A 13,523-nucleotide genomic window follows, 5' to 3' on the forward strand; every position below is an offset into this window, starting at 1 on the left:
GAAAATGTGTATTTACATCCTGATTATTTTGTTCTGGAAGGTCGGAAGTCAATAACATTTGAAAAAATAAGCATCACTCCCTGACAATGTCAGGTAAATGAGACCTTGCCTTTGGTTCCACCGACAGTTTCTCTGGCAGCCAAATTGTCTGATAATTGAAAGTGTATCTGGGATGACAGCCTCAAGGGTATAGGGGATGACGGTTTATCCTATTAAAAAATAGATAAGGAAGCCTTTCTAAATAGAATTCTCAGGCGCGTGTGTGTGTGTGTGTGTGTGTGTGTGTGTGTGTGTGTGTGTGTGTGTATTTCAAAGGTTTTAAAAATTTAACAACTATTAGAGAGCTAAAGTGTTCAGGTTTTTTACTTGTTTGGTTCTGAAATTATCAGGACACTTTAGGTTTCAGTATTTTATTTGCCACATAGCACAGAAAGGTGAAACCTGCCCTGAACTCAGTTAAGAATGAGAAGGTAAATGCGAAAGAATTACGTTTCTGAAGCTGAAGTTGAATTTTGTCTGTTTTTGTTTCATTTGATAGGAAAATAGAACTCAGATTTTTTTCTGTAAATAACAGTGCTTGTCAGTTCTCCTTTTTGAGGTGTGTATTTCCTTCCTACCATTGTTCTTTATCTCATTCCTGGGTAATAATACAGTATCCTTTTTTTTCCCTTTTTTGTATTTTTCTTAAGTGAGAAGCGGGGAGGCAGATAGACTCCCGCATGTGCCTGACCGGGATCTACCCGGCATGCCCACCAGGGGCCAATGTTCTGCTCATCTGGGTTGTTGCTCCTTTGCAACTGGAGCCATTCTAGTGCCTGAGGTGGAGGCCATGGAGCCATCCTCAGTTGGAGCCTTGGCTGCAGGAGGGGAAGAGAGAGATAGAGAGAAAGGAGAGGGGGAAGGGTGGAAAAGCAAATGGGCGCTTCTTCTGTCTGCCCTGGCCGGGAATCGAACCTGGGACTTCTATACACCGAGCCAACGCTCTACCACTAAGCCAACTGGCCAGGGCTACAGTATCCTTTTAACTAGTTTCTTTGCCTCTTGTTTTTTTAATTCTCCATCCTAACCCTGTTGATAAATGAAGTTAAAACATCGACTTTATTCTGTCATTTCCCTATTTTAGAAACAATCCTGATTTTTACGTAACATTTCTTTAAAATTGGTTCTGTTTTTAGAGGCAGAATCTTTGTTTAAACACTTTTAAGCTTCGACAGTCTCTGTCTACTTACTTGGAATAAAGATAGATAGATAGATAGACCAAAATCCAATATGGCTAAGTTAAGCAAAAGGAAATATATTAATTTATCTAGAATTTTACGAAGAATTCACAGGAGGTTGGAGACTTGGACTTGGGAATGTCCAGGAATGAAATGAAGCATCTTAAAGCCCTGGACACAGGAACCGTAGGTAACAGTGGTCTTGCAGCAGAGTAGCCTTAGCCTTTTATCTTCTAGGATGGAATGGTTGCCAATTAAGTTTAGTATCTTTATCCCTTTACTCAAGATGTCAGTTCCAGAGCAGGACCATCTTCTTGACCTTGCTTGGCTTGCCTGCCATTCCTTGGTAACAAACAGTTAAGGACCTGTTTCTGATATGTAATTTTTTGTTTGTTTGTTTGTTTTTGTGTCAAATTTCGCAGTGTTCATTGGATTGACGAAATCTTAAATCCCAAAGAGCAGTGCAGATTTCTTTTGATTGTGATTAAAAGCCCATTCATGATAGAAGAAGGAAGAATAGGGTTTTTCGGGTTTTTCTCTCCATTTGTGGCTAGAAACAATAGATACATGAAAAGACTTCTATTTTGTCAAATATCTTGCGTATATGTAGTATTTTGTACTTTATTACACTTCTTTTAAATACAAGATATTTCAAAGACTGTTTTTACCATACTTAGTGTCTGGTGTTTTTCCTCAGCTACTCTCATTTTTATATCATTAATGGTAAGCTAGTGGATGATCGTGTTGTGTGCCCTCTTACCCTGTGACATAGAATGTATATGACAATGTATATATAAATATACTTGTAAATGAATGTATATGTAGGAATATAGGTAGGTAGATTTGCGAACACTATAATGGTTTTATATGGCATAATTTAAAATATTTTCAGTTTTTATTCTAGTACATCCTGACTTCTGGGTCTCTTCTCTAGCTTTCCTATAGTTCTGAATCTGAGAAGCATACTATTAGTTTCTTAGTATTGAGTATGCCTCTAGGATGGAATAATTGTTAAATATAGTGTAAAAACTCCATCAAGTTATCATGGGAGGGCCCTGGCCGGTTGGCTCAGTGGTAGAGCGTCGGCCTGGCGTGCAGAAGTCCCGGGTTCGATTCCCGGCCAGGGCACATAGGAGAAGTGCCCATTTGCTTCTCCACCCCTCCCCCTCTCCTTCCTCTCTGTCTCTCTCTTCCCCTCCCGCAGCCGAGGCTCCACTGGAGCAAAGATGGCCCGGGCGCTGGGGATGGCTCCTTGGCCTCTGCCCCAGGCGCTAGAGTGGCTCTGGTCGCAACAGAGCGACGCCCTGGAGGGGCAGAGCATTGCCCCCTGGTGGGCAGAGCATCGCCCCTGGTGGGCGTGCCGGGTGGATCCCGGTCGGGCGCATGCGGGAGTCTGTCTGACTTTCTCTCCCCGTTTCCAGCTTCAGAAAAATACAAAAAAAAAAAGTTACCATGGGAGGACAAATTACCCTTTTTTTATTATTTATTTATTTATTTATTTATTTATTTATTTATTTATTTATTTTCAGTGAGAGGAGGGGAGACAGAGACAGATTCCCATGTGTTCCCCAGCTGGGATTCACCCGGCAAGCTCACTAGGGGGCAATGCTCTGCACATATCTAGGGTGTTGCTCCATTGTTCAGCAACCAAGCTCTACTTAACTCAAGGGCCATGGAGCCATCCTCAGGGCCGAGGACCAGCTCTCTCCAATCAAACCATGGCTACAGGAGGGGAAAGGAGAGAAAGAGAGAGAGAAAGAGAAAGAGAGAGAGAGAGAGAGAGAGAGAGAAGGGGAGGGGGAGGGGGAGGGGTGGAGAAGCAGATGGGCACTTTTCCTCTATGCCCGGAATCAACTCTGGGACATCCACACACCAGGCCAACGCTCTACCACTGAGCCAACCAGTCAGGGCCCAAATTACCTTCCTATTTCACCCTAATAATCACAGTTGGGAGAATTATAGGAGATGCTAAAATGGAATTCTGACACTGGGCAGTATGCCCTTCCCTGGGCAACTAGAGGCTGATTTTCTGCCAGGAAGACATTTGCTTTCTGAAGATCACATGTGTCTTTCCTTCACCCTGACTGATCTAAATACTGATAGAACACACTGCAAGCAGTAATGATTTGGTGTGATAGAAGTGATAGACTTCTTTCAGGGCTTTCTTCACACCTGTTTTTTTTTTCTGAAATCATCCCCTCTTTTTCTTTTCTTTCCTTTTTTTTTTTATGATTGAAAGAGTACTTTCAAAAGAGATGATAAATGTAAGGGGAAAGCCAAAGTAAAAATGCTAAGTGTAAAGTTTGTATTCCCTTTGACCTGCAATTTACCTAAAATCATAATTATAAATTGAAAATGTATACAGGAAAGTTAATTTCAGCAATTGTTGAGTGTTCGTGTACATATCTTAGTGAATTTGAGAATGACCTAAATTTGTAACAATAGAGTACCAACTTTAGTAAAGTGGGTGTGTGCATATATGTATGTCTGTGTATAGACGCACACACATACACACAGAAATATTATACAGCCCTTATAAATACTAATGGTATAGTTTTATCTATTTATAGGCAAAGATATTTGCCATGGAATAATGTTTATGACATGTTGACTGAAAAGCAAATTGCAGAACAATATTTGTTTCCATTTATGTACAGTTGTATACTTATTTCTACATGTGTTTATTCATGGAGCAGTATCTGAAAATAGGTTTTAACAGTGGTCATCTCTAGTGGACAGAGTTGGAGATTTCTTTCCTAGTTGATGGCCCATACTGGGAACCAAGATTATGATGTTGGATTTTATTCATCCCTTTTAGTGATTTTTATATGACATTGTTTTTTAAGAAACATGTTAATGTTTGTTACTAAGTATTATGATTCTTGAATCTCATTTTTAGTTTTTTTTAATTGAGCTTGTGAAATATAAATTATCACAACTGGTTTCTTGACTACACTAGCCTCAAATACCTTAGTTTTTTATTTATATACTTAGCTTAAGTCTTATTAACACCTCTGCCTTAACATACCATATTTCCCCATGTATAAGATGCACCTTAATTTTGGGGTCTGAAATTTGGGAAAAAAAGTATTACATAAAGTTATTGAACTCAAGTTTTATTAATCACAAAATTCATACAACTCGTCGTCACTGTCAAAACTCCCATCCATTAGCTTGTCCTCATCTGTGTCTGATGACAAATCACTGTCTTCAACAATGATTGCAAAAACAAGTGCAAAAAGGTGAGAAATGCAAGTAAAAAATCTACAACCATTGTATAAGATGCATCCAGTTTTTAGAATTCAAATTTTTCGGGAAAAGGTGCGTCTTATACATGGGGGGATACGGTACATTTATTAAGAATGAGAGGTGTATTTTTGTATATCTGTGTATCACCTAGCATAGCTTGTTCTGGAACTAAATTTTTGTTTTTAATCCTTAAATGTGAAATATATTCCCACTAGATTGTGTAACAAATCATTTTCTACTTTATTCAGGTGTAGAGTTTGGTGCTCGAATGATAACTATTGATGGGAAACAAATAAAACTTCAAATATGGGATACAGTAAGTATAACAAAAATACATTGTATGACTTCAGTAAAGTTGTTTTATAAAAGTGCATTGTATGTTTGTTTTGTTTTCCTTTATTTTAAGCCTGTAATGGTTTGTTAGACATTAACACTCTCTGTAGCCATGAAATGAAATGTGGTACCATAAAAGATTAGTTGTTCTTACGCAGTGTTTTCAACAGGTGGACCCCAGCTATTGGATGTTGCTGAACACATCTGAGTAAATGCTTAGGTTGGAGCCTGAACACAAATATTCTAGAAACTATGTTTTTAAGGAAAACAAGCAGCATGTCTGAAGGACATGTGAAGTAAAATATTTACCATAGAGTCTTGATCTTATAGTTCATTAATTTATTGTAAAAAGTTTGATTTAATCCCAGTCATCTGAAGCCACCTTGTTTTCTTTTTTTTTTCTTTTTGCATTTTTCCCTAATTGGGGGGGGGGGGCAGACAGACTCCTGCATGTGACCAACTGGGATCCACCTGGCATGCCCACCAGGGGGTGATGCTTGGCTCATCTGGGCCATCGCTCTACTACAATTGGAGCCATTCTAGCTCCTGAGGTGGAAGCCTTGGAGCCATCCTCAGTGCCTAGGCCAACTTTGCTCCAGTGGAGCCTTGGCTGTGGGAGGGGAAGAGAGAGATGGAGAGGAAGGAGAGAGGGGGAGGGGAGGAGAAGCAGATGGGTGGCTCTCCTGTGTGCCCTGTCCGGGAATCAAACCTGGAACTTCCACACACCGGGCCAACGTTCTACTGCTGAACCAACCAGCCAGGGCCGCCACCTTGTTTTCACTCCTAATTCTATCACTTACATTCATTGAATGCCTCTTATATGCCATATAATTTTTTCAATGTTATTGAATTTATTGGGATGACACTGGTTAATAAAATTATAGGTTTTAAATGTACAAGTATATAATATATCATCTGTATATTGTATTGTGTGTTCACCACCCCAAGTCAAGTCTTTTCGCATCACCATTTATCCGACCTTTACCTTCCTCTACCTCCCCCCACCTCCCTTTCCCTCTGGTAATCCCATACTGTTGTCTGTGTCTAAATTTTTTTTCTTTGCTTAATCCCATCACCTTTTGTACTCAGCCCTTCCATCCACCTCCCTTCTGACAGTTGTCGGTGTGTTCTTTGTATCTCTGAACCTGCTTCTGTTTTGTTAGTTTATTTTGTTATTCAATTCCACATATATGTGAAATCATATGGTACTTGTCTTTCTAGAGAGGCTTACTTCACCTCATATAATAATCTCCAGGTTTTCATTTATGCTATCGCAAATTATTTTCTTTTATTTCTTTTACAGCTGAGTAATATTCCATTATGTAAATATACCACAGCTTTTTTACCCACTCATCTACTGATGGGCACTTGGGCTGCCTCCGAATCTTGGCTGTTGTTTAAATAATGCTGCTGTGAACATAGGAGTGTAAATATACTGCTCACAAAATTAGGAGATATTTCTAAATGAATTTGAAGTGTTAAAATGTCCCCTAATTTTTCTAAGAAGAATTGAGGGTTATTTCAAAATGAATGTAAAGTGATACAATACCACCTAAATTTTATGAGCAGTATATTCTTTCACACCAGTGTTTCCTGTTTCCTTGGATAAATCTCCAGAAGTGCAATTATTGGGTTATGGACCAGTTCCATTTTTAATTTTTTGAGATAACTCCATACTGCTTTTCATAGTGGCTGTTCCGATCTGCAGTCCCACCAACAGTGCAGAAGGGTTTTTTTTTCTGCACATCCTTGCCAACACTTTTTGATTTATTGATGGTAGCTATTGTGATACGTATGAGGTGATAGCTTTATTGTGATTTTAATTTGTATTTATCTGATGATTCGTGATGTGAGCATTTTTTTATACGTCTATTGGCCATCTGTATGTTCTCTTGGGAAAAGTGTCTATTCAGGTCCTTTGCCCTTTCTTGAAAATTTTTTCATAGATTTGAGTCATGGAGAGGGAGAGAGACAGAAGTATCAACTCGCTGCTCCACCCAGTTGTTCCATCCAATTGTGCACTCACTGCTTCTCACACGTAAAGTTTTTATAAATTTTGGATGTTAACCCCTTGTCAGATATAATATTGGTAAATATGATCTCCCATTCAGTGGGTTTGCTTTTCATTTTGTTGAGTTTCATTTGCTGTGCAAAAACCCTTTAGTTTGATGTAGTCCCATTTGTTTATTTTTTGTTTTGTTTCCCCTGACTGAGGAGATACATCAGAAAAAATATTTTTATGAGAAATGTTCAAGATTTTACTGTCTAGGATTTTTTTTGCTTCTAGTATTTTTATGTTTGCAAGTCTAACCTTTAAGTTTTTAATTCATTTTGAATTTATTCTTGTGTATGGTGTAAGAAGGTAGTCTAGTTTCATTTCTTTGCATGTGTCTATCCAGTTTTCCCAACACCATTTATTGAATAGACTATCTTTACCTCATTGTATGTTCTTGCCTCCTTTGTCAAATACTAATTGACCATAAAGGTATGAGTTTGTATATGGGTTCTCTGTTTTGTTTTGTTGATCTACATGTCTCTTAATGCCACTAACCATGCTGTTTTGATTACTATGGCCTTAGAGTATAGTTTGATATCAGGTAGTTTGATTCTTCCAACTTTGTTCTTCTTTCTCAGTATTACTGTGACTACTCAGGTTCTTGTGGGTCCATATAAATTTTTGGAATATATATTTTATTTCTGTGAAAATACACCATTGGTATCTTGATAGGAAGAATTGCATTGAATCTATAGATTGCTAAGGGTAGTATGGATTTTTTTTTTTTTTTTGTATTTTTCTGAAGTTGGAAACGGGGAGGCAGTCAGACAGACTCCCACATGCGCCTGACCGGGATCCACCCAGCATGCCCACCAGGGGGCAATGCTCTGCCCATCTGGGGCGTCGCTCTGTTGCAACCAGAGCCATTCTAGCGCCTGAGGCAGAGGCCACAGAGCTATCCTCAGCGCCCGGGCCATCTTTGCTCCAATGGAGCCTGGGCTGCAGGAGGGGAAGAGAGAGACAGAGAGGAAGGAGAGGGGGAGGGGTGGAGAAGCAGATGGGCGCTTCTCCTGTGTGCCCTGGCGAGGGATCGAACCCCAGGACTCCCGCACACCAGGCCGATCCTCTACCACTGAGCCAACTGGCCAGGGCCAGTATGGATTTTTTAATGATGTTAATTCTTTGTATTCATGAACATGGTATATGCTTCCACTTATTTGTATCCTCTTCAGTTTCTTTGGTGTCTTAAAATTTTCTGAGTATAGGTCTTTTACATTCTTGATTAAATTTATCCCTAGGTATTTTATTTTAATTTTTTTAAGTAATTGTGAATGGTATTGTTTTTCTTAGTTTCCCTTTCTGGTAGTTTATTTTTGGTGTATAAAAATGCAACTGATTTCTGGATATTTATTTTGTATCCTACTGCTTTACTGACTTGAAAGTTCTAGTGGAATCTTTAAGGTTCTGTTTATACAGTATCATGTCATCTGCCATGCTATATAATTTTTAATGGCAATTTCTTTTCTGGAGCACAGACTTATGATTTAAGTGACTATTTTCTCTATACTGGCATTTTAGATGCATAAAAGAGAAGTGTATTATATACAGTGGATGTCTTAACGTATCAGTTCTCAAATTTTTTGGTCTCAAAATCCCTTTATACAGTTAAAAGTTAGTGAGGACCCTAGAGAATTTTTGCTAATGTGGCTTATAATTATCAATATTTACCATATTACAAACTAAAACTGAAACATTAAATATTCATTAATTAATTCACTTAAAAATAACCATAATACATTTATATGTTGGGATAAACAATGGAACTTTTATAGAAATTAACTGTTTTTGCAGATCCAAAAATAACACTATTTTTTAGTGAGAAGAGTTTCATTTTGTTATATTTAGAAAAATCTATTTCCTTCTTCTGCATTGAGTCTTATGTGTATTGTTTAGTTGAAGTATATGAAGAAAATACAACTTTACACTAATAGATAGTTGGGAAATGGGGGACTTCATGGACTCTTAAAAATGTTTGGACATCCAGGAATCTTGGGATCACACTTTGAGGAAAACTGCTTTGGGGCAATTAACACTTAATTCTTCGAGGAACCCTTGTTCATACTTCCTCTAGGAGGGGTACCGTCTTTTTTTCCTCTGTGTCTAAAAGGGATTTGTGGTGCCTCTGAAGACATCATGACCCCATCCCCAAAAGAATCCCTGGGCTTCTACATGGAGGATGCTAGAGGCCTGTTCCAAAATTTTAAGGAATGTTCAAAAAGAGCCTGTTAACTTAGTACTTTGGAAAGTTGTGTTTTTGAGTTTCTGCCTTCCAGCATTTTCTCTTACTGTCATTGGTTTTCTTTCTTACCTAACTACCAAAACTCTTTTATTTATATATATATATATATATATATATATATTTTTTGTATTTTTCTGAAGCTGGAAACGGGGAGAGACAGTCAGACAGACTCTCGCATGTGCCCGACCGGGATCCACCAGGCACGCCCACCAGGGGCAACGCTCTGCCCACCAGGGGGCGATGCTCTGCCCCTCCGGGGCATCGCTCTGCCACAACCAGAGCCACTCTAGCGCCTGGGGCAGAGGCCAAGGAGCCATCCCCAGTGCCCGGGCTATCTTTGCTCCAATGGAGCCTTGGCTGCGGGAGGGGAAGAGAGAGACAGAGAGGAAGGGGGGGGGCGGGGGTGGAGAAGCAAATGGGCGCTTCTCCTATGTGCCCTGGTCAGGAATCGAACCCTGGTCCCCCGCACGCCAGGCCGACGCTCTACCGCTGAGCCAATGGGCCAGGGCCAATATATATTATTTGACACACATTAACTTTGGGTCCACAGTCAATATATATCTGAGTGAAAGTTTCCCGTATCATTGCTTTGTAGTGTGTCTCTGCATTGGATAGCAAGCTGCATTTTTAGCAAGGATCATGTCTATTCCTGGCTTAATACATTTACAAGACTATTCTAGAGTCCTTCAAAGAAAATTTTTCCAAATGTTAATACATTTACAAGACTATTCTAGAGTCCTTCAAAGAAAATTTTTCCAAATGTTATGGTTAATTTTATTAGCCTTAAGGAAATTATTTTTCCTCTAATTACTAAGTTTCAGTATCTTAGTATATTTTTTATTCATTGTATATTCATTCCATTTATAAAAATATTTATATTTACCATCTTTGTGTCACTTTTTTTCTTTTATGAGAAGTCAAATGTGTGCTATTCTCTGTCTCTGTCATGGTAAGCTAAGAAACAGAAGTTGCAACCAGTTCCTATGCGTTAACCGATGCAGAGGGCATAAGAAGTCCATTCTCACTCTTAGACCCTCATCTAGCCTTTACCCACCTCCTTTTTCTATTCTTGTCTTCTGATTTTTGTCACTTATTCAGTCACCTTCCTAGCATATCCAGATAAATTTTATTCTCCTCCCAAATTTGTAATATGGACATTTTAAGTTCATATATCTGCTCAGTTTCCCTAAAAATATTTTTATTTTGGATTCACAGATATTTTTGGCATCAAATGAGAGTGAAACTATGTAAAAAATATCATGTGAAATATGTATGCTAAAACTATCTTTCTAGCAAAACAGGCATTTTCTAGGTCCTTTGTAAACTATGTCAGTTTATACCCAACATTTCACCCCTCAAAATGATTTTTTTTTTTTTTTTTCATTTTTCTGAAGCTGGAAACAGGGAGAGACAGTCAGACAGACTCCCGCATGCGCCCGACCGGGATCCACCCGGCACGCCCACCAGGGGCGACGCTCTGCCCACCAGGGGGCGATGCTCTGCCCATCCCGGGCGTCGCCATGTTGCGACCAGAGCCACTCTAGCGCCTGGGGCAGAGGCCACAGAGCCATCCCCAGCGCCCGGGCCATCTTTGCTCCACTGGAGCCTTGGCTGCGGGAGGGGAAGAGAGAGACAGAGAGGAAAGCGCGGCGGAGGGGTGGAGAAGCAAATGGGCGCCTCTCCTGTGTGCCCTGGCCGGGAATCGAACCTGGGTCCTCCGCACGCTAGGCCGACGCTCTACCGCTGAGCCAACCGGCCAGGGCAAAATGAATATTTTTATGTATCAGCAGAGTAGTATGGATGGATGGATGACCAGGATTCAGTGGGACTAGGGAAAGAAATGGTCTGGAACCAAGCCCTGGGAAACAACCCTGCTCCCAACCCCAGCCCAGTAGTTGAGGGGCTTTTGGAGGTTCAGCTGTTTTGCCTCCTTTTGCAGCTGTTCATCAACCTTTTCTTGAATAGCCACAGGGACAGAGAGCAATCTTAGACATTTCAGTCTACTCTGTTTACTTCCCACCTATGGTCTCTATTTTCTCTTAAATGGCAGCATTAAAAGAATCTGGAGTCTTCAACAACATCCTCTAAGTCTTATTTATAACCCTTGTTTCTCTTCTCAGGATCTACTTGAGTTTCTCTAGGAGACCCCCTTGAAAGGTCTAGAATTATAGTCCAGGTAGAATTTTTCTCCATCCTTGCTGTGAACCCTGCCACAGCATAAGTTACTTTGATTCTTACTAAATGCCACTGTTGTCTAAAACAGAAGTCTTGTTCCTGCATGTAGATTTCAATGCATTAAAATTTTCAAGTTCCTCTGTGATAGCAGTTCTTGATCATTGTTTTAGATTTTTAGGTTAAGTCTGGTTAGTGAAGTACCTGAAATTTCAAGTTTGGGCACTGGACAACTTATTTGGCCCCTTAGAAATCCTTTTTTTTTTTTCCTTTTCCTTTTTTATTTTTCTTTTTTTGGTTCTAGGCTAGGTTTTGATAACTGGAATTGTTAGATAAATGACTAACAGGGAACATAAGAGGTGTTACTGTAATATTGATTTTTGCAGATCTTAATTTTCTAACTTTATTGTCTCTTTGAGATCAATCAAGATAAGATTTTAGTGCCTTCTATAAGTATACTTTAGTATTCTGTAAGTCTATTCCTCAAGAACTGAAGAGGAAAAAATGATAAGTATTTGATTTTATCTAATCAATAGTATTAGAATTAAATGATCATATGAAAGTGCCTTTGGGTTTGTTAGGAGAAAAGGTCAACTATGGGCTGTGGTAGAGGAGCTTGCTAGCTTTGTGAGAGAAGTAGGCGCTTGAACTGGTTGTCAGAGGGCATAGAAATTGGATAGGAGAACAGAGAAAATGTTTTTTCAATCAAAAAGGTAAACAGATACAAAAGCAAGAATAATCAGAATATATGCCAGATATCAGACAAAACATTAGCGGCATGACCAAGACTTACTGACTAGGAAGATAAAATTCTGAGAAACAAATAGAGATCAAATTCCTGAGAGCTTCAGGGTATTTAGAGAGTTTTAAGCAGTAGCTTAGTGTGTGTAAAGTATGTTATAGAGGTAACAGGAAAGGAAGAATTAAGTTGCCAACCAGGTTACTACAGATTTATTATCAACAAAATGACTCATGTATGTGGGGAAGCCAATTTGGGCAAATATTTATCTGGCAATGCATAGAAGTACATTTTAAAGGTATAGAGCAAAGAATCAAGTTTATTTGATTTATTATGAAAAATGAAGGGCTTGAAGGCTCTTTTTCACACGTTTTTCCATGACTCTGATTTTAATCACTAAAAATAGTTGCCCATTATCTCTCGAAGCGGATTTGCTCTGTTCTACTTTGTCGATATTTGGGTATCCTTGCTGATGTACAGAAATAAACAGCTACATTGTCCACTCTAGCTGGCCTCCAGGTATATCTGGTGTTGTTCACTTAGCCAGTCATTCTCACTTCATTAAATGCGTTTTTCTTTATACCTCTAGCTTGTATTAGGAATCCCTTAACTACAAAGAATTCTTCTGTATCCTGTTCAGTTTCAAGCTTCCTAAATCTCTTTAACCCAACATTTTATAGTGAAGAGGATCAAAAATAACATCTCTCCTTCCTATGTTGATATTCTTTTTCATTTAAAACAGTATGGTCAATCACAATTTGGACAAGTTTAGATTACTTTGCTTGACCAGGTGGTAGTACAGTGGATAGACAATTGAACTGGGACACTGAGGACCCGGTTCAAAACCTGAGTTTGCCAGCTTGAGCATGGGGTCACTAGCTTGAGCGTGGGATCATAGACATGACGCCATGGTTTCTGGCTTGAGGCCAAAGATCACTGGCTTGAGCAAGTGTCACTGGCTAAGCTGGAGACCCCCCCCCCCCTCCAGTCAAGGCACATTGGAGTTGCAGTCAGTGAACAATTAAAGTGCGGCAACTACGAGTTGATGCTTCTCATCTCTCTCCTTTCCTCTCTTTTTCTCTCTCAAAACAACAAACAAAAAAACTAATTACTTTAATATGATCACGATAATTAATCATTTGTCTAGCTTTAGCTATAGTTTGTTTATAGTTGTTTAAACCATAATAAAACACTTATTTGAGCAAGATTTTTTTTAGGGCTACCAGTGTCATTAACAAACCCCAGAGTGGGTTTTTTCTACAAGTCAGGTCTCAAGAATTTGGAAACTATTCTGAGAACTGATTTTTGCTTAATAAGTAGAGATTTTAAGATGCATAGCTACATTTGTAGTACTCACTTGGAATGTGTACTTTTTTATTGCATTTTTGTTTGATTTTTATAATGCTGGGCAAAATCCAGATTCAAAGGACTCAGGATAAAGTGATGCATTATATGTTATTTCCATGTTGTAACATGTTTGTTCTTGGTAAAATAATTCAAGAGGAATGTGTGCTGCTT

The 13,523-nt window shown here is 39.1% G+C and overlaps 1 protein-coding gene across 1 annotated transcript in view; it reads left to right on the forward strand.

Annotated features, from left to right (window-relative positions):
• RAB2A (RAB2A, member RAS oncogene family) overlaps positions 1-13,523 on the forward strand; it is a 92,717-nt gene that overhangs the window by 40,957 nt on the left and 38,237 nt on the right. The window contains exon 3 of the mRNA XM_066266182.1: positions 4,715-4,782. Within this exon, the coding sequence (XP_066122279.1) occupies positions 4,715-4,782 (68 nt within the window). The remainder of the gene's footprint in view (positions 1-4,714; positions 4,783-13,523) is intronic.

This window comes from Saccopteryx bilineata, chromosome 3 (assembly GCF_036850765.1).
Source record: "Saccopteryx bilineata isolate mSacBil1 chromosome 3, mSacBil1_pri_phased_curated, whole genome shotgun sequence".
NCBI classification, from domain to species: Eukaryota; Metazoa; Chordata; class Mammalia; order Chiroptera; family Emballonuridae; genus Saccopteryx; species Saccopteryx bilineata.